This window comes from Eucyclogobius newberryi, unplaced genomic scaffold (assembly GCF_026437365.1).
Source record: "Eucyclogobius newberryi isolate DKJ021-1_F unplaced genomic scaffold, fEucNew1.0.hap1 SCAF_14, whole genome shotgun sequence".
Classification (NCBI taxonomy): Eukaryota; Metazoa; Chordata; class Actinopteri; order Gobiiformes; family Gobiidae; genus Eucyclogobius; species Eucyclogobius newberryi.
The window spans coordinates 3839539-3864275 of NW_027315768.1; the positions used below are offsets into that span (position 1 = coordinate 3839539).

The following is a 24737-nucleotide window of genomic DNA, read 5'->3' on the forward strand; positions in this document are numbered from 1 at the left end:
GGTCGTTTTTCTGCGAGGTTCTTCCACCGAGACACGCTGGAGGAACCATCGGAGGAACCTTCTCCCCCGATTTGACATCATCACTGTGGGACCTCGTCTAGAGAGGTGCTTTTCCACATCATGTCCAACTGAACTGACCTCAGGTGGACTCAAGCTGTAGAAGCGTCTCAAGGAGGATCACAGGAAAAACATGAGCTAAATTAAAGTCTTATGGCAAACGCTGTGAATGTGTTTGTACTTGTGCTTTTTCAGTTTTTATTTGTAATACATTTGCAAAGAATTCAGACAAACTTCTTTCTATTCTTTTTGGAATGAGGCTGTCACAATAACAAGATGAAGAACTGTAAATACATGACAAATGCCCATGTTCATGTACTTTATTATGATTCACACTGGGGATGGAAAACACATTTACTACATCATAATCTGCAGTTATGGATATTGACAGGAGACTTACGGTTCTCTGCGAGCTCCTGATCTGTGAGACGCTCTTCTGCTCCTCCTTGATGAGCATGAGCAGGACCTGGTGCAGCTGCGGCAGTTTGAGCGTCTCCGCCTGAGGATTCACCTGTTCACAAGAGAGGTTAGGGCCCTTCACTGCAGAGAGGTTAGGCCCTTCACTGCAGAGAGGTTAGGGCCCTCACTGCAGAGAGGTTAGGCCCTTCACTGCAGAGAGGTTAGGGCCCTTCACTGCAGAGAGGTTAGGCCCCTCACTGCAGAGAGGTTAGGCCCCTCACTGCAGAGTGGTTAGGCCCTTCACTGCAGAGAGGTTAGGCCCCTCACTGCAGAGAGGTTAGGCCCCTCACTGCAGAGAGGTTAGGCCCCTCACTGCAGAGAGGTTAGGCCCTTCACTGCAGAGTGGTTAGGCCCCTCACTGCAGAGAGGTTAGGCCCTTCACTGCAGAGAGGTTAGGGCCCTTCACTGCAGAGAGGTTAGGCCCCTCACTGCAGAGAGGTTAGGCCCTTCACTGCAGAGAGGTTAGGGCCCTTCACTGCAGAGAGGTTAGGCCCCTCACTGCAGAGAGGTTAGGCCCCTCACTGCAGAGAGGTTAGGCCCTTCACTGCAGAGTGGTTAGGCCCCTCACTGGAGAGAGGTTAGGCCCCTCACTGCAGAGAGGTTAGGCCCTTCACTGCAGAGTGGTTAGGCCCCTCACTGCAGAGAGGTTAGGGCCCTTCACTGCAGAGTGGTTAGGCCCTTCACTGCAGAGAGGTTAGGCCCCTCACTGCAGAGAGGTTAGGGCCCTTCACTGCAGAGAGGTTAGGCCCTTCACTGCAGAGAGGTTAGGCCCTTCACTGCAGAGAGGTTAGGCCCTTCACTGCAGAGAGGTTAGGCCCTTCACTGCAGAGAGGTTAGGCCCTTCACTGCAGAGAGGTTAAGCCCTTCACTGCAGAGAGGTTAGGCCCTTCACTGCAGAGTGGTTAGGCCCCTCACTGCAGAGAGGTTAGGGCCCTTCACTGCAGAGTGGTTAGGCCCTTCACTGCAGAGAGGTTAGGCCCTTCACTGCAGAGAGGTTAGGCCCCTCACTGCAGAGAGGTTAGGCCCTTCACTGCAGAGAGGTTAGGCCCTTCACTGCAGAGAGGATAGGCCCTTCACTGCAGAGAAGTTAGGCCCCTCACTGCAGAGAGGTTAAGCCCTTCACTGCAGAGAGGATAGGCCCTTCACTGCAGAGAGGTTAGGCCCTTCACTGCAGAGAGGATAGGCCCTTCACTGCAGAGAGGTTAGGCCCCTCACTGCAGAGAGGTTAGGCCCTTCACTGCAGAGAGGTTAGGCCCCTCACTGCAGAGAGGTTAGGCCCTTCACTGCAGAGAGGTTAGGCCCTTCACTGCAGAGAGGTTAGGCCCTTCACTGCCATGTCTAGGTCAGAGATAAGAGCTATTGTGAACAATGCTGATTTTAAAGGCAGCACCTGGAAAGTGGAGACGTTGTCCTTGGTGAAGTCTCCGGCCTTTTCCGTCTTGGTGGACTCGTTGGGTTTGTTGAAGATCCTCTTAGCTGCAATGAAGGTGTTCTCCTCCAGGTGGTAGGTCACCTCGATGCGCCGCTCAGACAGTAGGAACACGCGCTCAGCGATGTCCTCACTCGCAGCTTTGGACGGGTCTCTATGGAACTGCTCCACCACTTTCTATGGACACAGAGTTCAAGGTCTCTTTTCAAACCTTTAATGACACTTGCATTGGTAGTTCACATGTAAATGTAATGTACATTTGTAGTGAAGAACATTAGCCAAATCCCTTCTGATCACAGTTTACTGTGATGATTTTTTTTATCAATTTTGTTTTAATCTTATAGCAGATTTAAATTGTTTTTCTTTTTCCCTTTATATAGGTTGTTTTATCATTGTTTTATGTTGCACTGAATCACCAGGACAAGTTCCTATGTTTGTGAATTATGTTCATTGAAAATGGCAATAAACCCTTTCTGATTCTGATTCTCATAAATATGAGGCAGCTGCAGTGTTCTGATGTTTGAAGACGTTTATATTTGTTAATAGACTATAGCACTTCTGTCACATTTTACAGGAGAACATGATTTTGATCTGCATAAAGAAGCTTTTTATGTAAAGATGAGACTTGAAAGCTAATACATTTGAACTTTCAAGGGGAATTATATCTAAATCGTATAAACTGTATTGATGATTCAGGCAGCCACTCTGCTAATTACATAAAAATATAAATGAGAGAAGAATGTGAGAATACATGTATTTCATAAATCACATGTTTGGAGGGAATTCTGATGTAAAAATGTGTCATGGTTTTTCATAACTCTGTCAAATGTGCTCATTATTCACAAGGAAATGCAACTGTTGGAGAAACTGTGGCAGCAGGAGGTAAAGCACCATCATGTGTTCTGGGACTCTGCAGACTGTGTTTGACATTCCTCTCAAATTTAGAACTGTGTATTTACGCCTCAAAACTCCTGACATGAACACAATGAATGAACATATTTTTTTCACAAAGAAATGGCTGACACAAACCTCCCCATCAAGCACAGGACGGACATTATAACAAAAAAAATGGAAAATGGACAAATTGACAGACTTTGAACCGAGTGGGACTTTTATGCTAATTTCCATGTGTGATGTTGTTTCTATGTTTGTTTAGTTGATGTGTCCTTGTGTTCTTCTTTTGATTGTCACTCTCTGGACGTGTTGTGTTGTGTTGTGTTGTGTTCTATGGAAGGAAAAGATAAGACTGAATAATATCATACACAATCATGTCATGACACACACAACAGCAACGACACACACACAAACACACACACACAGACACGCACGCACACACACACACACACACACACACACACACAACAGCAACGACACACAAACACACACACACACACACACACACACACTCACACACACACTCACACACACACACTCACACACGCACACACACACACACACACAACAGCAACGACACACAAACACACACACACACTCACACACACACTCACACTCACACACACACACACTCACACACTCACACACACACACACCACACGAGGGTGGAGTGTGGAGGGATGTGTTGTTTCTTGTGAACAAATTGCTGATGAATAAATTATATTAGATGTTTTTACAGAATTGTAATGCTGATCATTTTAGTAATTATAATATGAAGCTGAATCCTGTAAGTGGAACTATCAGTGTGTAATATAAAACACATTTCCTTTAAGGTTGTATCCATTAGTGATGTTGTTTTTGGGGGGTGAAATATCACTTCACAAGTCGTTAGCTTTGTTGCACTTTATACTTCTCCAGCTCTAATTATCTGCCTTTGGCCCTTGTAGTTGTTGAAAAATGGGTGATAGAGCCGGACCACACCTCAACCTCTTACTCCTCCAGTAACCACGCCCCACTCTTTAACCACAGCTCTAATTACCCAGAAGCCCTATTTATAAGGCCTATTCATAGCATCTCTTGTTGTCTGCTCTCTCGACCCCGCCCTCCCACCCCTTGTCTCTATCATCTTTACCTTAACACATCAACATCTATATATCCATCATCGACCCATCATCGCTCCATCATCGCTCCATCATCGCTCCATCATCGACCCATCATCGACCCATCATCGATCCATCATCGCTCCATCATCGACCCATCATCGCTCCATCATCGACCCATCATCGCTCCATCATCGACCCATCATCAATCCATTATCGACCCATCATCGATCCATTATCGGCCCATCATCGATCCATTATCGACCCATCATCACTATTATCAATAAACATTCTTTCATATTCCACTGTGGCGTGGTCCTTGCTAGTGAATAAAATGAATGGATTGCTTCCCCAGGTCCGTTAGTGGGCGTTTCTTTGATGCTCACTGTATATATTCTATACACTAAGTTTGCACATCTCCAAAACAGCAATTGCAATATGATCCCTTTTTCAATAGAGCTCCTACATCCGAGCAGAGCCCTTCAAACAGTCAAAGAGAAAGGAAAGCGTGTAGTACCACAATGGGCCGCGCCTCTGCCCAGTCCGTCCGATCACTGTCTCTGGGGTGTTTGGACTCTGTAGGCGGGCCCAACACTGTGTGCCGCTGGAAAAGGAAGTCTCTGCGCTTCTCGAACGTCTCCATCATGTTGTTTCCTCGCTCCAGCCTGCTCACCAGCCCATCTACACGGTACGGCCCAAAGCACATCTCCCTCTCCGGGGTCACACCGGGGTCAGAAGGGGCGGGGCAAGCCTCTGGGACCGATGTGTTAAACCTGTGAACTGAAGAGCACCAAGAAACAAATACATTCCAAATTCCAGAAAGGAGGCAAAAGTGAAATGGAACATGATGCGATTTCAAATTGTTGCTTGTTTTTTTATATTAAGACTTGAAATCTTTTTGTATTTAAATCTGATAGTCTGTCAGTTAATCATTGAAAATGTGTTACAGTCAACTCCACGTTCTGATGGCAGAGCATTTTAGAGCTTCTATTAGCTCTAGAAGTCATGTCTAGGTCAAGTGTCAAAAGCCAGGTATTTGCATGTATATATTATGTACAGATGAGGTGCATGTATACATTACGTACAGATGAGGTGCATGTATATATTACGTACAGATGAGGTGCATGTATACATTACGTACAGATGAGGTGCATGTATACATTACGTACAGATGAGGTGCATGTATATATTATGTACAGATGAGGTGCATGTATACATTACGTACAGATGAGGTGCATGTATATATTACGTACAGATGAGGTGCATTTATACATTACGTACAGATGAGGTGCATGTATACATTACGTACAGATGAGGTGCATGTATATATTATGTACAGATGAGGTGCATGTATACATTGCGTACAGATGAGGTGCATGTATATATTATGTACAGATGAGGTGCATGTATACATTACGTACAGATGAGGTGCATGTATACATTACGTACAGATGAGGTGCATGTATACATTACGTACAGATGAGGTGCATGTATACATTACGTACAGATGAGGTGCATGTATATATTATGTACAGATGAGGTGCATGTATACATTACGTACAGATGAGGTGCATGTATATATTACGTACAGATGAGGTGCATTTATACATTACGTACAGATGAGGTGCATGTATACATTACGTACAGATGAGGTGCATGTATATATTACGTACAGATGAGGTGCATGTATATATTATGTACAGATGAGGTGCATGTATACATTACGTACAGATGAGGTGCATGTATATATTATGTACAGATGAGGTGCATGTATACATTACGTACAGATGAGGTGCATGTATATATTACGTACAGATGAGGTGCATGTATACATTACGTACAGATGAGGTGCATGTATACATTACGTACAGATGAGGTGCATTTATACATTACGTACAGATGAGGTGCATGTATACATTACGTACAGATGAGGTGCATGTATATATTACGTACAGATGAGGTGCATGTATACATTACGTACAGATGAGGTGCATGTATACATTACGTACAGATGAGGTGCATGTATACATTACGTACAGATGAGGTGCATGTATACATTACGTACAGATGAGGTGCATGTATATATTACGTACAGATGAGGTGCATGTATACATTACGTACAGATGAGGTGCATGTATACATTACGTACAGATGAGGTGCATTTATACATTACGTACAGATGAGGTGCATGTATATATTACGTACAGATGAGGTGCATGTATACATTACGTACAGATGAGGTGCATGTATACATTACGTACAGATGAGGTGCATGTATATATTACGTACAGATGAGGTGCATGTATACATTACGTACAGATGAGGTGCATGTATATATTACGTACAGATGAGGTGCATGTATACATTACGTACAGATGAGGTGCATGTATACATTACGTACAGATGAGGTGCATGTATATATTACGTACAGATGAGGTGCATGTATACATTACGTACAGATGAGGTGCATGTATACATTACGTACAGATGAGGTGCATGTATATATTACGTACAGATGAGGTGCATGTATACATTACGTACAGATGAGGTGCATGTATACATTACGTACAGATGAGGTGCATGTATATATTACGTACAGATGAGGTGCATGTATACATTACGTACAGATGAGGTGCATGTATATATTATGTACAGATGAGGTGCATGTATACATTACGTACAGAGGAGGTGCATGTATACATTACGTACAGAGGAGGTGCATGTATACATTAAGTACAGATGAGGTGCATGTATACATTACGTACAGATGAGGTGCATGTATACATTACGTACAGATGAGGTGCATGTATATATTATGTACAGATGAGGTGCATGTATACATTACGTACAGAGGAGGTGCATGTATACATTACGTACAGAGGAGGTGCATGTATACATTAAGTACAGATGAGGTGCATGTATACATTACGTACAGATGAGGTGTCTGCGCCGGCCCGGTCGAAAGCGCTCTGTGGTGAAGCCTGCTCTGTTCTCCCTCTCCATTAGCAGGTCCACTCGGTTCTGAAACCATTCCTTCAGCATCTCCACCTGCGTCTCTGGAGGACACACTCACACATATTACCTAGTGTACAAAGTCTAAAGAATAAAGTCTAAAGTTTAAGATGTACAACTACAGTAGGTGGCGGTGGTGTAGAATACATGTGGTACAGCAGAGGCGTGTCAAGGGAAGCAGTGATTAAAATGTAAAAATTACCGTGTGTCACAAATATATTTAAATTCTTCTGAAATATATCCAAATATGCCTGTTTCCCCCTCACTTCTGCTGTGTTTTCACTGGCCTCTACAGGCCGCTGAGCAGTACTGCGCGGGATGCATGATTCTCCTTCTGCCCATCCATAAAAGTCACCACACACCAGGGTACAGCCCGGGCTAAAGGAGACGTACCCTCTGGGTCCTGGTACAGCCCAGGCTAAAGGAGACGTACCCTCTGGGTCCTGGTACAGCCCAGGCTAAAGGAGACGTACCCTCTGGGTCCTGGTACAGCCCAGGCTAAAGGAGACGTACCCTCTGGGTCCTGGTACAGCCCAGTGCTAAAGGAGACGTACCCTCTGGGTCCTGGTACAGCCCAGTGCTAAAGGAGACGTACCCTCTGGGTTCTGGTACAGCCCGGGCTAAAGGAGACGTACCCTCTGGGTTCTGGTACAGCCCGGGCTAAAGGAGACGTACCCTCTGGGTCCTGGTACAGCCCAGGCTAAAGGAGACGTACCCTCTGGGTCCTGGTACAGCCCAGGCTAAAGGAGACGTACCCTCTGGGTCCTGGTACAGCCCAGTGCTAAAGGAGACGTACCCTCTGGGTTCTGGTACAGCCCGGGCTAAAGGAGACGTACCCTCTGGGTTCTGGTACAGCCCGGGCTAAAGGAGACGTACCCTCTGGGTCCTGGTACAGCCCAGGCTAAATGAGACGTACCCTCTGGGTCCTGGTACAGCCCAGGCTAAAGGAGACGTACCCTCTGGGTCCTGGTACAGCCCAGGCTAAATGAGACGTACCCTCTGGGTCCTGGTACAGCGTGAGGCGGGTCACCACTCCGTCTGGGCAGAAAAATGGGATGAAGTTCTCCATCCGAGCCTTTTTGAAGTGAGTCACTTTGAATCCTCCAGGCCAGCACATCTCCAGGTCTGAAACGCAGGATTGGGAGAAAATGTAGATATTCTGCACTTTTCATATTTTTTGTAAATTGTACCTTTGAACTCTGGAGGTCTCTTGTTTCATTTTGAAGTTAATAAATTAGCACCAGACTCGTTTTGAGCATTTACAATTTTTTACAAAACTTTCAATCAGTCAGGTGTTCCCTCATCAGTATTTGTGTTAGTGCTCCATCTACTGGCAGCAGAGGGAATGACGGCCCCAACAAGCAAATATAAACCACACAGGAGCGATGAACATGATTTAAGATTCTCTGGTGATGATTTACTGACCTAAAAACAGCTCAGGGCTCTCTCTACCTTTGATGTGACAAATGTGTGAAATAGTGTTTTTGTGAGAAGGATTCGAGAAGATGAACAGGATTAATGAAACATGAAGATGGTTGAAGGGAGAGACCAAATGCTTGAAACACGGTGTAGAAACGCTGAGCGGCCAACATGGACTTTTAATGTGAATGTAAACCCGATGCTTTGGACCCGTTGGTTTGAACGGGCACAACAACGAGGAAAAAATACAAGATTGAGAAGGAAGTGAGTACAGAGCAAAAAAATGAGGGTAAATGAGAAAAGAACACAAAAGATGGTTAAAAACTTAAACTTCTTAAGTGCATATGACATGCAGCAGATACAGTAGATAGAGGTCATTCATTCTATTACTTACTCAACTCTGATTTACCCAATAGTCATATTTGAATATATGACAACACCTTTCTTTGGTTAAATTAAAGTTTAAACTGTCAGATAAATGTGCTCCTTGTGCATTTGCACAAATTCTGCTGCATTTTGGATACATTTTTGTGTATGGATATATTTATTTATCTTTTAGAACCCAGCACTACATCCTTTTTCATTCATTATCCACAAACAAATGTTTACTAATTACTTTGTGTGAAATTCACCTTTGAAATGGTGAGGAATTAAGCGAATCATACTAGTTAATGTTCCATCATGTTACTTTACAACATTACAAAGGGGTGAGTATCTAATGGGTCCTCATGTGTGAGCTGTACCTCGGTCCGTGATGTGGATCATGGAGCACCAGGACAGAGGCATGTCGTAGCTGTACCCTGGACCTGCCTCCTGCAAACACAAGGCCACATGGTCCACATTTTCACACATTTAATCTCATATTGAAGCCAGTTGACAGCAGGAGTCCCAGAATGCTTTGGGGTTTAACTAATGCATCCTCTTAGACTGCACATTTCACTGGGATCTTTTTTTAAGGTTTTACTGGCCACATTTTCACAGAATTGTTGAGGCCACCTATATTTTTCTTTTCATTTACATTCACTCTCTTTTCACAAATAATATACAATACATTTTGCTAAGCTCAAATAAAATACAACTTTTGTGTATTTTTTTTCAAACTTTTGCCATACTTTGTATGAAAGGCAAACTACTGTATTTTCATACCTTTTTACATAGTTTTGGTCGTGGTGCGACTTATACTTATACTTATATACTTATACTCCGGAGCGACTTCTGTGCGATATTATTAGTTATTTTCACACTGACGACCACAAGAGGGCGCTCTAGGCTTTAAGCGACACAGAAGAAGAATCTGCACTTCCTCTTCCTCTGGAGTTTGTGGAGTTGTTTAGAAGTGACACAGAGGAAGAAGAATTCAATGAATTTAGTGATTTGGGGTAAAACTGATGCTTTGGTAAACTTGTTAGCATGTTCTTTATGCTATAGTTATCTGAATAACTGTTCATGTTACGTTAACATACCAGACACTTACCACAGTTCTGTCTGCGCCTCATGTAGCTGAAGGTGTTAGCGTTAGCATACGTCATGTAGCTGAAGGTGTTAGCATTAGCATACGTCATGTAGCTGAAGGTGTTAGCGTTAGCATACGTCATGTAGCTGAAGGTGTTAGCGTTAGCATACGTCATGTAGCTGAAGGTGTTAGCATTAGCATACGTCATGTAGCTGAAGGTGTTAGCGTTAGCATACGTCATGTAGCTGAAGGTGTTAGCATTAGCATACGTCATGTAGCTGAAGGTGTTAGCGTTAGCATACGTCATGTAGCTGAAGGTGTTAGCGTTAGCATACGTCATGTAGCTGAAGGTGTTAGCGTTAGCATACGTCATGTAGCTGAAGGTGTTAGCGTTAGCATGCGTCATGTAGCTGAAGGTGTTAGCATTAGCATACGTCATGTAGCTGAAGGTGTTAGCGTTAGCATACGTCATGTAGCTGAAGGTGTTAGCGTTAGCATACGTCATGGAGCTGAAGGTGTTAGCATACGTCATGTAGCTGAAGGTGTTAGCGTTAGCATACGTCATGTAGCTGAAGGTGTTAGCGTTAGCATATGTCATGTAGCTGAAGGTGTTAGCGTTAGCATACGTCATGTAGCTGAAGGTGTTAGCGTTAGCATACGTCATGTAGCTGAAGGTGTTAGCGTTAGCATACGTCATGGAGCTGAAGGTGTTAGCGTTAGCATACGTCATGTAGCTGAAGGTGTTAGCGTTAGCATACGTCATGGAGCTGAAGGTGTTAGCGTTAGCATACGTCATGTAGCTGAAGGTGTTAGCGTTAGCATACGTCATGTAGCTGAAGGTGTTAGCATACGTCATGGAGCTGAAGGTGTTAGCGTTAGCATACGTCATGTAGCTGAAGGTGTTAGCGTTAGCATACGTCATGTAGCTGAAGGTGTTAGCGTTAGCATACGTCATGTAGCTGAAGGTGTTAGCGTTAGCATACGTCATGTAGCTGAAGGTGTTAGCGTTAGCATACGTCATGTAGCTGAAGGTGTTAGCGTTAGCATACGTCATGTAGCTGAAGGTGTTAGCGTTAGCATACGTCATGTAGCTGAAGGTGTTAGCGTTAGCATACGTCATGTAGCTGAAGGTGTTAGCGTTAGCATACGTCATGTAGCTGAAGGTGTTAGCGTTAGCATACGTCATGTAGCTGAAGGTGTTAGCGTTAGCATACGTCATGTAGCTGAAGGTGTTAGCGTTAGCATACGTCATGTAGCTGAAGGTGTTAGCGTTAGCATACGTCATGTAGCTGAAGGTGTTAGCGTTAGCATACGTACACCTATTCACCATGTTCTCTAATCTGTTATTTTAAGTTGCATTTCAAGATGAAATGTCTGTTCTTGGTCTTGGATTTTATCAAATAAATGTCCCCCAACAATGAGACTTATACTCCAGTGCCACTTATGTTTTTTCTTCTTCTCTAGCATGCATTTTTTCGGCAGGTGCGACTTATACTCCGGAGCGTCTTATAATTGTACTGTACACAATACTGTTTAATTAAAAATACAGTAACTAACATTTCTACTGTGGAAACTCAAAACTGTTGCTTTTTTGGTTCTAAAGCCGTAAAATCATTAGAATGTATATCTGGTGTCAGCTCATCGTTCATAATGTGTTACATCAACTTTTTTCCTCCAGTCACCTCCATTCCACAATCTAGAAGGTCTATGTACTGGACATTGAATATTTGTGTCAGGCTAAAACTGCCGCACTGACCTCATCTTGGTCCAGCTGGAGGCCGATCTTGGTGATGCCCTGTGTTTTGAGCATCTCGGCGTGCAGCTGCTTCCTGGAGGTGGTGCCATAGACCAGGGGCTCCCAGTAAGTGTGGTCCTCAGGATCCCACACCAGCTCCTGCATCAGGGACCCTCACAGTCACATGCCAGGAAGAGTCTCCACCTGAAGAGGCTGTTTCACATGACTTTAAATGCTTGTCTTGTGTTGGAGAGCCCAGCAGCAGGAGAGAGGGTGAGAGTGATCCTTTTATCTGGGCTCTGAGGTGTGGCTTGAAGTGGGTGTGACTTTACACTAACTGGATCAATTAACCTTTTTGTTCTAATTTGGACAGTTTTAACTTAAACCAGCACATGTCACCCTGGGAGTGGGAGGACATGAATAACACTACAGTACTTGTACAAGTAGAACTACTACACTTTTTGACACAATCATTTCACATGTTACAACAAAAATGTACATGTCTTAATGCAGGGGGCTCCAATTATACTTTCAAGGGGGCCAGACTGGAGCTGGACTACAATTTTCTGTTTTTATCTCTATAAGATCAACTCACAGTGATTCAATTCAACAACAGAAAACCACTCAGTATTTACTTTCAGACAAGTAAAACTATATTAACAATATGACATGACTAAAAACAGGACAAAAGCACTAAAACCGGGCAAAACAAACCCTGTGTTTACCAGAAAACTGACTCGACTGGTGCAAAGCAGACCTGGACCAAGACCAGGTTTAAACCAAGACTAAACAAACCATATCCACCAGAAACACATTCATAAAACTATAAAGCAGGACAAAAACGGGACTAAAGCAGGTCTTAACCAGGACTATCCTAAAAATAATTAAAAGTATAGTTGCCAACAGTAGGCTGCGTGTTACAGGGACAGAAACAGAGAAGCGTGCTTTAACTCACTCCAGAGGAATCTATCAAAAAAACACTTTGGGCACAAATATGAGGCAGCAATAGCACTGTAAGAAGGTTAAAAGGTAAAAAGCTCTGAAAAGTCCATTTGCATGATATGGGACCTTTAATGCATTAACCAAACTGAGTAGAACTAAAAGCTGGACAGAGACAAAACTTAGACTAACTCAAGGCTAAATTAAACTGAATCATGGGAATCATTAATACAATCTGAAAGTGACTTAACATTAGAGCATTTCATATTCAAATAAGGAAAACAAAGGTGTTTTTTCCCACATTTATCCTTCTGTAGAAAAAGAAGGAGGATGAAGGAGGACGAAGGAGGACGAAGGAGGACGAAGGAGGACAAAGGAGGACGAAGGAGGACGAAGGAGGACAAAGGAGGACGAAGGAGGACAAAGGACTCCTGGAGGATTGAGTGATGACACCGACATTGATCCTTCTTTTGAGCACTGTAAACCTGCATCAAACTGCGATGCACAAAAGGCTCAAAGAAGCACAATTTCAGTTGCTACTTATTAATTAAGCATTGCATTTTTGTCCTTTGCATCAAAACAGTGTGTCTAAGTCACAAAACAGAACATAACCAAACATATTCCAACTAAAAATAATGTTTTAAGTGCTTTTCTTTGAACAAAAACGTTCCTGGTCTCACTGAAAAGTACTTGTCCCTGAGCAGGAGCTAAACATTTCCCAAATGTCCCTTGTTACTACGATGTACAATTACGAATGGAAATGATTGGAACTGTTAAGAGCCTGTTTGCACCTGCAGCTATAAAACCAATGTTTTATTTATATATGAATCGGACAATGTGTTTCTGCCTGTTCAACTCAACATGTGACAGAAGTCGTGACCTTGTAAGTACCTGACACCCGCTGACACAGTCCTGCATGTTGACATACACATTGAGCTCGTTCCACACGCTCTCCACGCCCAGGAAGTGTGGGTGCTGTGTGGGGGAGGGGCTTCCACTCAGGGGCTCGATGAAGAAGTCCTGCTCCACACTGCGACTGCCTGCCAGCACAAGCACCCAGAAGTGAACCCTCAACCCCTCCAGTGGGTCAGGAACTGGGGCGGGGCCATGGTCCTGCAACACAAGTAAACTGCTGGAGTCACATCTCAACCAGGATCAGTCTGTTTACAGCCCCTTAAAGCTGGTGTCTCATAGTGTGACAAACATGCTAAAGCTATTCCCACACTTCCCATTTGTTCACTGTGTCAGGTCAGACACAGACACGCTGTGATAGGAGCAGGTCACTCACAGTCTGTGTGATGCTCGGCTGCTGCTGTTGCTTCACTTTTCTCTCTTGCTTCAGAACAAAGTCGCTGTGAAGCTTCTTCTCCTTCCTCATGTTGTACTTGCTTCCTTCATCTTGAAGGTCCTGGACCGGGTTCTGAGGTCAGAGCAACAGACACATAAATGTGACCGAGAGAGAGACTTGAGAAATAGGATGTGGTTAAAGTGTATAAAACGGTAAAAAAGGGGCTTTAGTTGTTTAGTTCATATGTTGATGGTTCTTGGACCAACATTTGTATTAGTCGACTACTTATTTATTTTATTGGGATTAAAAGCATTTAAAACGGTCACACATGAAAGGAAAACCATTGGGAAAAGCTGTATCATGACTTTTTTTAAATTTTCTTTTTTTTTTTAAATTGAATGTGGTATTTATTCACAAGCATTTTTTTTATATATTCAATAATTTATTAAACTTCGAACTGATTGAGTCTTTAACCAATCATGATTTCTTTAGTTGACGACAATCCTAAAACACAGACATACTTTTACTGCCGTGTCCACAATACTACACTATTTACTTGTTGAATAGTGACATCATTGAAGACATATCAGGGACACAAACTACACACATGAAATCATTTACGTGGATGTAACTGTTTCTTCTGCTGAGCAGCTTTGTAAAAAGCAGTGAAGGAGGCTGGAGCCTGAGCAGAGCAGGTCTGACATCCTCACTGAGCAGTGCACAACGTGTATGAACATGTATCTGAGCTCCTGAGCGTTGACTTTAGATGGGCCCCTGACCTCGGGCGGTTGCTCCTGCAGGGGGCAGCACTCCTGGCTGCGGTCCAGCTCACACAGGTGTTTGGAGGCGTAGCCGCTCACACAGTAAGCGTTATAGTTGAGCCCCAGCAGCAGACTGCACAGGAGCACTGCGTACTCCAGGCTGGTGCCCTGCTGGCTGCACAGCACGGCCTCGGGAGAGCGCAGGGACCTGGGCTGGACACACAGGGGGACACAGGGGACACGGGGGGACACAGGGGACACGTCACAAAACCTCACTATTTGCTGTGCATGACAGTTTTTGACAATTTTCTAGTTTATTTGCTGGGTTTTGTGTCGTAAATATAAATGATAGTTTTACACAATCAAGGCTCAATTTGTGAAGAAAAGTCCAAATGAAAATGACTTTAGCAGAAGGATCAGACCCGGGATTGAACTGAACCCTTTCTTCTCTTTGTGTGCGCGCCAGAAGACATAATGCTGAATAAGCTGTCAATCTAGTCTATTATGCACATTTGAATCATATTATGTCTGATATATAATCATACTATGTGTGTTTGCTAAAGATAAAGCCTTATCAAAGTATATTGCTCTTTTCTTTTTATCCAATGGCCTTAAATAAATGATCAATTATCTATATTAATTCATAATGATGTATATTTCCTATACTTGTCTATTACTGTAACTGATTGGTCAAAACTTGAACCTATGGAACCGATTCTAGATTGCAGTATTTTTGTATGAAACAGATCTGATACTCAATAATAGTTATGACAAGATGTCTGCATAATTACAATATTCAAACGAAACCCTTCAGGCCTTCTGGTTCTATTATTTAACATTAGTTATATTAGTTAACATTAGTTGTATTAGTTAACATCAGTTGTATTAGTTAACATTAGTTGTATTAGTTAACAGCAGTTGTATTAGTTAACATTAGTTGTATTAGTTAACAGCAGTTGCATTAGATAACATTAGTTGTATTAGTTAACATTAGTTGTATTAGTTAACATCAGTTGTATTAGTTAATATTAGTTGTATTAGTTAACATCAGTTGTATTAGTTAACATTAGTTGTATTAGTTAACATTAGTTGTATTAGTTAACATCAGTTGCATTAGATAACATTAGTTGTATTAGTTAACATTAGTTGTATTAGTTAACATCAGTTGTATTAGTTAATATTAGTTGTATTAGTTAACATCAGTTGTATTAGTTAACATTAGTTGTATTAGTTAACATTAGTTGTATTAGTTAACATCAGTTGTATTAGTTAACATTAGTTATATTAGTTAACATCAGTTGTATTAGTTAACATTAGTTATATTAGTTAACATCAGTTGTATTAGATAACATTAGTTGTATTAGTTCACATCAGTTGTATTAGTTAACATTAGTTGTATTAGTTAACATCAGTTGTATTAGTTAACATTAGTTGTATTAGTTAACATCAGTTGTATTAGTTAACATCAGTTGTATTAGTTAACATTAGTTGTATTAGTTAACATCAGTTGTATTAGTTAACATCAGTTGTATTAGTTAACATTGGTTATATTAGTTAACATCAGTTGTATCAGTTAAAATCAGTTGTATTAGTTAACATTAGTTGTATTAGTTAACATCAGTTGTATTAGTTAACATCAGTTGTATTAGTTAACATTAGTTGTATTAGTTAACATCAGTTGTATTAGTTAACATCAGTTGTATTAGTTAACATTAGTTATATTAGTTAACATTAGTTGTATTAGTTAACATCAGTTGTATTAGTTAACATTAGTTATATTAGTTAACATCAGTTGTATCAGTTAAAATCAGTTGTATTAGTTAACATTAGTTGTATTAGTTAACATCAGTTAACATTAGTTGCATTAGATAACATTAGTTGTATTAGTTAACATTAGTTGTATTAGTTAACATCAGTTAACATTAGTTGTATTAGTTAACATCAGTTGTATTAGTTAACATTATTTGTATTAGTTAACATCAGTTGTTTAAGTTAACATTAGTTGTATTAGTTAACATTAGTTGTATTAGTTAACATCAGTTGTATCAGTTAACATCAGTTGTATTAGTTAACATTAGTTGTATTAGTTAACATCAGTTAACATTAGTTGCATTAGATAACATTAGTTGTATTAGTTAACATTAGTTGTATTAGTTAACATCAGTTAACATTAGTTGTATTAGTTAACATCAGTTGTATTAGTTAACATTAGTTGTATTAGTTAACATTAGTTATATTAGTTAACATCAGTTGTATCAGTTAACATTAGTTGTATTAGTTAATATTAGTTAACATTAGTTGTATTAGTTAAGATCAGTTGTATTAGTTAACATTAGTTGTATTAGTTAACATTAGTTGTGTTAGTTAACATCAGTTGTATTAGTTAATATGAGTTGTATTAGTTAACATCAGTTGCATTAGATAACATTAGTTGTATTAGTTAACATTAGTTGTATTAGTTAACAATAGTTAACATCAGTTGTATTAGTTAACATTAGTTGTATTAGTTAACATTAGTTAACATCAGTTGTATTAGTTAACATTAGTTGTATTAGTTAACATTAGTTAACATCAGTTGTATTAGTTTACATTAGTTGTATTAGTTAACATCAGTTGTATTAGTTAACATCAGTTGTATTAGTTAACATTAGTTGTATTAGTTAACATTAGTTAACATCAGTTGTATTAGTTTACATTAGTTGTATTAGTTAACATCAGTTGTATTAGTTAACATCAGTTGTATTAGTTAACATTAGTTGTATTAGTTAACATTAGTTGTATTAGTTAACATTAGTTAACATCAGTTGTATTAGTTAACATCAGTTGTATTAGTTAACATTAGTTGTATTAGTTAACATTAGTTAACATCAGTTGTATTAGTTAACATTAGTTGTATTAGTTAACATTAGTTGTATTAGTTAACATTAGTAAACATCAGTTGTATTAGTTAACATTAGTTGTATTAGTTAACATTAGTTGTATTAGTTAACATTAGTTAACATTAGTTGTATTAGTTAAGATCAGTTGTATTAGTTAACATTAGTTAACATCAGTTGTATTAGTTAACATGAGTTGTATTAGTTAACATTAGTTGTATTAGTTAACATGAGTTGTATTAGTTAACATTAGTTGTATTAGTTAACATTAGTTGTATTAGTTAACATTAGTTGTGCTAGTTAACATCAGTTGTATTAGTTAATATGAGTTGTATTAGTTAATATGAGTTGCATTAGATAACATTAGTTGTATTAGTTAATAGCAGTTGTATTAGTTAACATTAGTTAACATTAGTTAATCGCTGCTGTTGACTTGTTGGTCACATGAACATTGGACTCATGGCATATTTTAGTGGCGACTTTTCCCTCGTTCTCCATTTAAACCCAGAGCGTTCCCTGGACAGGAAGTGATGACACTGAATGTCATCACACTTCCTGTCATGTGCTTTATGTGCTGATACACGGGAGGAAGAGGGAAAAGTGTCAGGAACAAGGTGAATAAAGGTCTTGATGTTGTGTTGGTGATGTGTTCTGCACCAGCTCCGTGGGCTGCTCCAGCGGCTGCAGCGTCAGGTAGTTGGACACAAAGCGTGAACACTCCTGCCACGTGCAGAGGTCCACCTGCCCCGGCAGTGAGGGACGCAGCGTGGTGGTCACCAGCTTCTGTGGGGCGAGCAGAAGAATGTGTATGACTGAGATGTAGGTCTAATGCAGGGGGGCCACACAGGGGGGCCACACAGGGGGCCCAAACAGGGGGCCCACACAGGGGGGCCACACAGGGGGGCCACACAGGGAGCCCACTCAGGGGGGCCCACACATTTACAGCTCACGAGCTACTTTTATATTCGACAAAGCCCGAAGATCTACTATAGATCTAAATTATTGTATAATTTAGTATTATTTTTTATTGTCAGTATTAAACAGGTTTTATATTTGTTGAACCATAATTATGCTATAGAAACACAATATAAGCTTTCATTATTAGTCTAATATTGTTTATCAACTAAAAGAAGAGAGAAAATCTGCTGTTTGACTCGACCATTTAATACAACTGAGTATTTTGTAAATAAAATATACTGACCACATCTACACTAATGATGAAGGTTGAGCTTAAGCAGAACTTCCTCTCTCCTCCTTCCTCTGCGTCACACAGAGAGCACTTCAGTGCTTTCTGGCGCGCTTCTGCGCTTTTCAACGCTTTCCGACGCTTTTCGGTGCTTTTTCAGAGGCGCTTTGGAGAATTCCCTTCTTAATGAAGGGCCCTCCGGGCTAAGAGCCCAGGCCATCTCCTGCACCTCCCAAAGAACTGGACACACCACCTCCCCAAACCACTTATGCCGTGATTTGTTTTTTATCCAGTTTCCCGCACATCCAGTGTCCACAGTTTGCGTTCCATGAGTGCGTTCTGCCAGACCAAGAGTAAATGTACAGAACAAGTTGTTTATGTCAGTGTCATGAAGCGTGTCATCACAAGAATGAAACATTAGGGTTCCGGACGCACCGTCTTGTTCAGACCTGAATCTTTCAAACTAAACCTTGAAGTTACCCACGCCAGCCCTTTCTTCAAGGAGAACGTAGACGTTTAGCAAAATGGGGTTTAAAGAAATAGTTTCAAATTTATTTTAAAATTAACTGAGAGTTTGCGTCTTTCCTTTGCACACGTCTCTCTCGTTTAACATACATTATCTGTATGTTTAACATAAATTATCTGTATGTTGAGGTATGTTGAGAAACAAATCTAATGAGGAAATTAATTAGGATGCAGCTAAATTTAAAGATGTTCAAGTACCGCACGGCCACAGCCTTTCATGAGCCTCAATTCACCCCACTGGGAAATTAGAATTTCTGATGAGAGATTCTGCTTATGTTTATTTTGATCTGTTCTGCTCATTAGAGCGACCACAGGCTGGAGCAGACAGACAGTTCCTGGAGCTGAAGCTCCTCCAGCACCAGAGCCGAGGAGCTCGTGTCTCCTCTGCTTCTGACATCTTATTATAACCATACGTCATATTTGTATTTTCTTCTTCTTCTGCCACGCCCCTCGGGGAGTGAGACAGGCACATCGAGGACCTGTGGACCCAGATGCTCCTCTCCTGGTGAAGCAGTCTCTACCCCGTATGGACGGTCCTTCATCTGCCTGGAAGAACTAGTTCTCCTGCTGAAGAACTGGTTCTCCTCCTGAAGAACTGCTTCTCCTCCTGAAGATCTGCTTCTCCTCCTGAAGAACTGCTTCTCCTCCTGAAGATCTGGTTCTCCTCCTGAAGAACTGGTTCTCCTCCTGAAGAACTGGTTCTCCTCCTGAAGAACTGGTTCTCCTCCTGAAGAGCTGGTTCTCCTCCTGAAGAGCTGGTTCTCCTCCTGAAGAACTGGTTCTCCTCCTGAAGAGCTGATTCTCCTCCTGAAGAGCTGGTTCTCCTCCTGAAGAACTGGTTCTCCTCCTGAAGAGCTGGTTCTCCTCCTGAAGAGCTGGTTCTCCTCCTGAAGAGCTGGTTCTCCTCCTGAAGAGCTGATTCTCCTCCTGAAGAGCTGGTTCTCCTCCTGAAGAGCTGGTTCTCCTCCTGAAGAGCTGGTTCTCCTCCTGAAGAGCTGGTTCTCCTCGTGAGTGGCTCCAGCTCCACTGTCTCTCTAGAGTCAGATTTCTCCTTCAGTGTGGAACTCCTCCAGATTTATACTTTTTCCCAAGGAGGTTTGGTAGTTTTTCCTGGTCGAGGAGGAGGGTCTAAGGACAGAGGAGCCTGGGACATGTGTCTAAGGACACGGGACATTGGGACATTGCCAAGTCCTTATGAACATTGTTTAATCTGTTTTTCACTGTCGCGCTACGAGACGACGCTGTTGTGATTTTGGTGAGTCAACCAGTCACATCACTACATTCAGTGACTGGAATACAAATCCAGAAGCTTGCTCGACATCGCCCTGTCCTCCGCCCACAGTTGCCCCGTCCTGGCTCTCAGCTCATCCATCTCTCCTGAGATGGACCTGTTCAAGTGTTATGTTATTTTGCCCGTCTTCTCCTCTGTCTGTCGTCACAGTCACAGACCCTCGTTCTGAGACTGGTGGAGGAGTAACATGCTAGCGCCAGCGCTAGCGTTTTTTTCACAGCAATCTGCAGTTGTCATCCAAGATTATTTAGATGTTGAAGGTTTCTTTTTTGGGTGTCTTGTCGAATTTCCTAAATCATCTTGCGCCTTGTTTTCTGGAGTTTTGCTGGTGAAATGAAGGTTTTCAGAGCAAGTTTGATAGAAAGACTAACATGGATTCAAGTCGCTGTAAACCCTCATCCAGGAGTGTTCCATTGTAGAGAAATATTCAGTTGTATCTGGACTGTTTTAGAAAAACAACTAGCTCTGCCCAGTGGGCAGAATCTCATGATAATAGCTTGTCTGTTTACAGTTCTGCTTGTCTCCAACAGCCCCGTAAGGAACTGTCAAAATCCTATTGTAAGTTGGTTGTAGCTCCCTCATCACTGATTACCTGATCAGCATCTGAATGCCCAGGGCCTTAAAACTTATTTAATATTTAGATGCTAGCTTTACATGTTAATCCTGAACTAAAATTAAACACCAAAAGGTTTGCACACTCAACAATGGCTTTTTGACATAAATGTGCTTCAGGGGTTGGTACCAGCCCAAAACCTCTGGATGATGTAGAACATACTTTTTACTGTATCAGACACTTAGCTCACTCCACTGCACGAGCTTTGATTCTAACACCTTATGTTCTTAGCCTAATTTTCCCTGTCTCTTCACTCCGCACCAGAGGAGTCCTTGCGCCCTCTGCTTTTACTTGTTTTCCATACATAGACATTTTAATACTACTACTTCACAATAATATTATAACTTATTCATGGCAAGTTGTGAGAACATCAATTAACCATCGTGAAATGGAAGAACCTGCTGATCTGGTCTGGTGGCGCTGTCCAGATGCTGAAAGGTCAGTTTTACCTTGACTCCACACTGGTTTTTGGGGCAGAGCAGCAGAGGCCTTCTCTCGGGGTACAGCAGGCTGAAGTGCCTCTGGAAGCTCTGTGCGATGTACAGAAGGTGCTCTTCCTCTGCAGTGTTCTCAGTGTAAGAACTGGGGAACTGCGGCTGGGCGTCCACACAGCTCCTGAAAGACCAGCAGCCATCAGGGCACAAGCACCACTGCAGTGACCTAACAGTGTCTGCAAGAGTCATTTCTATGGACCCTTTAAATGTTAGAAAATAAATACAGTCTGAATACTAAAAACGGAAGCTGAACATGTGATTACAATGGAGTGATTGGAATTATTCCAGAAAATCATAAATTATTAAATAGGTTTCAATGAACAAATACTCATGTCAATGTTGACGCCACAATCGTTTTTAATTTTCTCTAAATAATATTGCATAATTTACCACGTATGCTACTCTTTTTTGTTTGATTATTTATGCTAATATATGATTTGGAGATTCTAACTAACTAACCAACCAACCAACCAACCAACCAACCAACTAACTAACTAACTAACTAACTAACCAACCAACCAACCAACCAACCAACTAACCAACTAACCAACTAACTAACTAACTAACTAACCAACCAACTAACTAACTAACCAACCAACCAACCAACCAACCAACCAACCAACCAACCAACTAACCAACTAACTAACTAACCAACCAACCAACCAACCAACCAACTAACTAACTAACTAGCCTGTAGTATAACCCTTTGCATCAAAATTCAATTCAGGTAGAATTTTCTGTTCAACTGTCAGATTGCAGATTTTCTGACATGGTTTATGGTTCATAGTTCTGTAATTACTGGGCCTTCCACACGATCCAAAAAAATAAAATTAAAAAATAATACATTAACAAAAGCGATTTAGTTTTTTCACACTACCTTAAAGGAGCAATGGACGATTTTTCGGCGATTTGAGAACTCAGGTGGAAGTGCTCATGCCACTCCCCCGTGCACATGCCCCTCCCCCGTGCACATGCCACTCCCCCGTGCACATGCCACTCCCCCGTGCACATGCCACTCCCCCGTGCACATGCCACTCCCCCGTGTGGACTGATACAACACACACGTGCGTTTGTTTATTAGCGCGACGGAGCGCATCGCATCTCTCGTCTCCCGTAGATTTCTGTCCACTTCTGCGTCAGCTCGAACTGTCTTTCTCCGTCTTCATTTTGTCCCGTACACTGAGGGAACTATATTATGATAGATCCATGCGCTTAGACACAGGGAAACGAGCTGCTCATGGGGACGAGCCGCACGCGGCTGCAGGTGAGCTGTAGGTGAGTTTTATGATTGATACATGGCAGGACTAATGGGCCGTCCACGCCACGAGGAAATGAGACTCAGATTTGGGCCAAAAACATCGTCCATTCAACCTTTGAGAAAGTGGTGCCAAGTGTGTTGAGCGACTCCCTAACAAATGATAAAGTTAATTATTTGTAAAAACATTTTTTGTGAGATTTCTTTCAAAAACAGAAATCCCTATTTCTGGGTTTCAGATCACAACATTCTATTGATCTTATTCTGACCCGTTCACTTTTCCGTCTTTCTGCCACGGATCATTTCTGTTGTAATTGCACTTTCAGTCGAGAGGAACTCTGTTCTTTTAAATAGAGAATTATGTAAAAGTCTCACATCTAAAATATGTTATAAAGTAGATTGATTTGTGTAAAATGTCCAACATTCATGGGCCTGAAAACTGCTTTTTAGTCTTATTTTCTCTGGAGGTCGGCAGCCCCATGTTAACTAATACAACTGGCAGGAGGGTTATGTGGAAGGCATGGCCCACACGGGCTTCCAGAAGAAGGGGAACAGGCCATGTATATTCAGCATAGACGGGAAACTAAAATCCAGGTTGTTAAAATGCATATTTTTGTTATACTACACTGAGTTCTAGGGTCTAGTCACTGATATAAATATTCAGGGTAAACATTTGTGAATTTACCTTTTGGGTATTCTATGGAAAATATAATAATACAATCTGGCTCTTGGCCCCCCATCTGGGAGCATGACATCATCACATCGTTCACATTAGAATCTGAAAACAACCAGTTGGTTATCATCTGAACGCCAGCCCTGCCCACATTCTGTTCGAATGTGTAAGGGGCTGGAGCCTGAGTCAGAGCCAAGTCGTCGGTCCTCCATTTACCGACCAATCCCAGGCCGAGGTTTTAACGCGTCACACCGAGATACGGAAGTAGCTCTTCACCCCCGATCCAAAACATTCAAGATGGCCGACCCGGCCCGTGACCCGGCTCATGGCCCGGCTGGAGGCCCGGCTCGTGACCCGGCTCGTGACCCGGCTCGTGACCCGGCTCGTGACCCGGCTCGTACTTGCCGTGATGAGCGTGCGTTAGATGCGGTTATACAAAGGGCGTCGTCTCGATTCAGGAGACATTTTCTGCGTTCAGGACGGATAACGCAGAACACGCCTTGTTGACATGGGCTACGTAATATCCGGTTAAGCGTGTCGCGGTTTTTGCGTCACTTCTGGGTTTATGTGATTGGTTCTATCTCTGCTCTCTAAACTCCGCCCTCCTGCGGTCGAGCCCCAGACCCACATAAGTATAAGTATTAAGTATGATGATATTAAGTAGTTTGCCAAAACGTGTTGGGAATGGCTGGTCAGGCAACAATTCTGGTGTTTTATGTTTGTTTCCCAACTCACATGAAGTCCTCCTGGTCCTCGGGCTGTCCCTCTGTCTCCATCTGAAAAGACACATAAGTAGATAAAGTCAGTGTAATGCTTCATTCGTCCAGGAGTGTTTCATTGTAGAAAGAGATTCAGTTGTATTATCTGGACACTGTTTTTGAAAAACAAGACGTTTCGACGTCTCATCCTACTCTGAGCTGTGTAAGCCCTGCCCATCGGGCGGAGCCTCCTGATAATGGCCTCTCCAGTTTATCTATTTGTTTGCACAGGTTTTAGGTTTCTCCTAAAGCAAATCTTCTTTTATACCCTAAGCCCTGTAATGGGCCATATACATTCTATTGTTAGCTGACTGCAGCTCCCTCATCACTGATGAGTACAGGGTTGATCCCGCCCCATGGCTTAAAAAAAAAACTCATTTCTGTTTGAAGAGGGATTCTCTTTTTTAAGAACGTCTCCTATTTCAAAGCATCTTTTCTCGTTGTTTAGAATCTTCACCTCCTTCAAACAATCGGTTTGTGGCTTTAAGATGAAGATGCACAGAATCTACTTTGGTCTGTC

General features: G+C 41.9%; 1 protein-coding gene across 1 annotated transcript in view; it reads right to left on the reverse strand.

Annotated features, from left to right (window-relative positions):
* The window catches only part of ccdc135 (coiled-coil domain containing 135), a 32423-nt gene extending 8182 nt beyond the window's left edge, over nt 1-24241 (reverse strand). Inside the window, exons 1-12 of the mRNA XM_072444187.1 lie at nt 24195-24241; nt 21487-21652; nt 18080-18205; nt 14578-14759; nt 13389-13629; nt 11580-11717; nt 9114-9183; nt 7948-8076; nt 6873-6995; nt 4457-4719; nt 1907-2122; nt 458-568 (exon numbers count right to left, since the gene is read on the reverse strand). Of these exons, the coding sequence (XP_072300288.1) occupies nt 458-568; nt 1907-2122; nt 4457-4719; nt 6873-6995; nt 7948-8076; nt 9114-9183; nt 11580-11717; nt 13389-13629; nt 14578-14759; nt 18080-18205; nt 21487-21652; nt 24195-24235 (1806 nt within the window). The 5' untranslated portion in view covers nt 24236-24241. The remainder of the gene's footprint in view (nt 1-457; nt 569-1906; nt 2123-4456; nt 4720-6872; nt 6996-7947; nt 8077-9113; nt 9184-11579; nt 11718-13388; nt 13630-14577; nt 14760-18079; nt 18206-21486; nt 21653-24194) is intronic.
* Nucleotides 24242-24737: the final 496 nt, after the last annotated feature.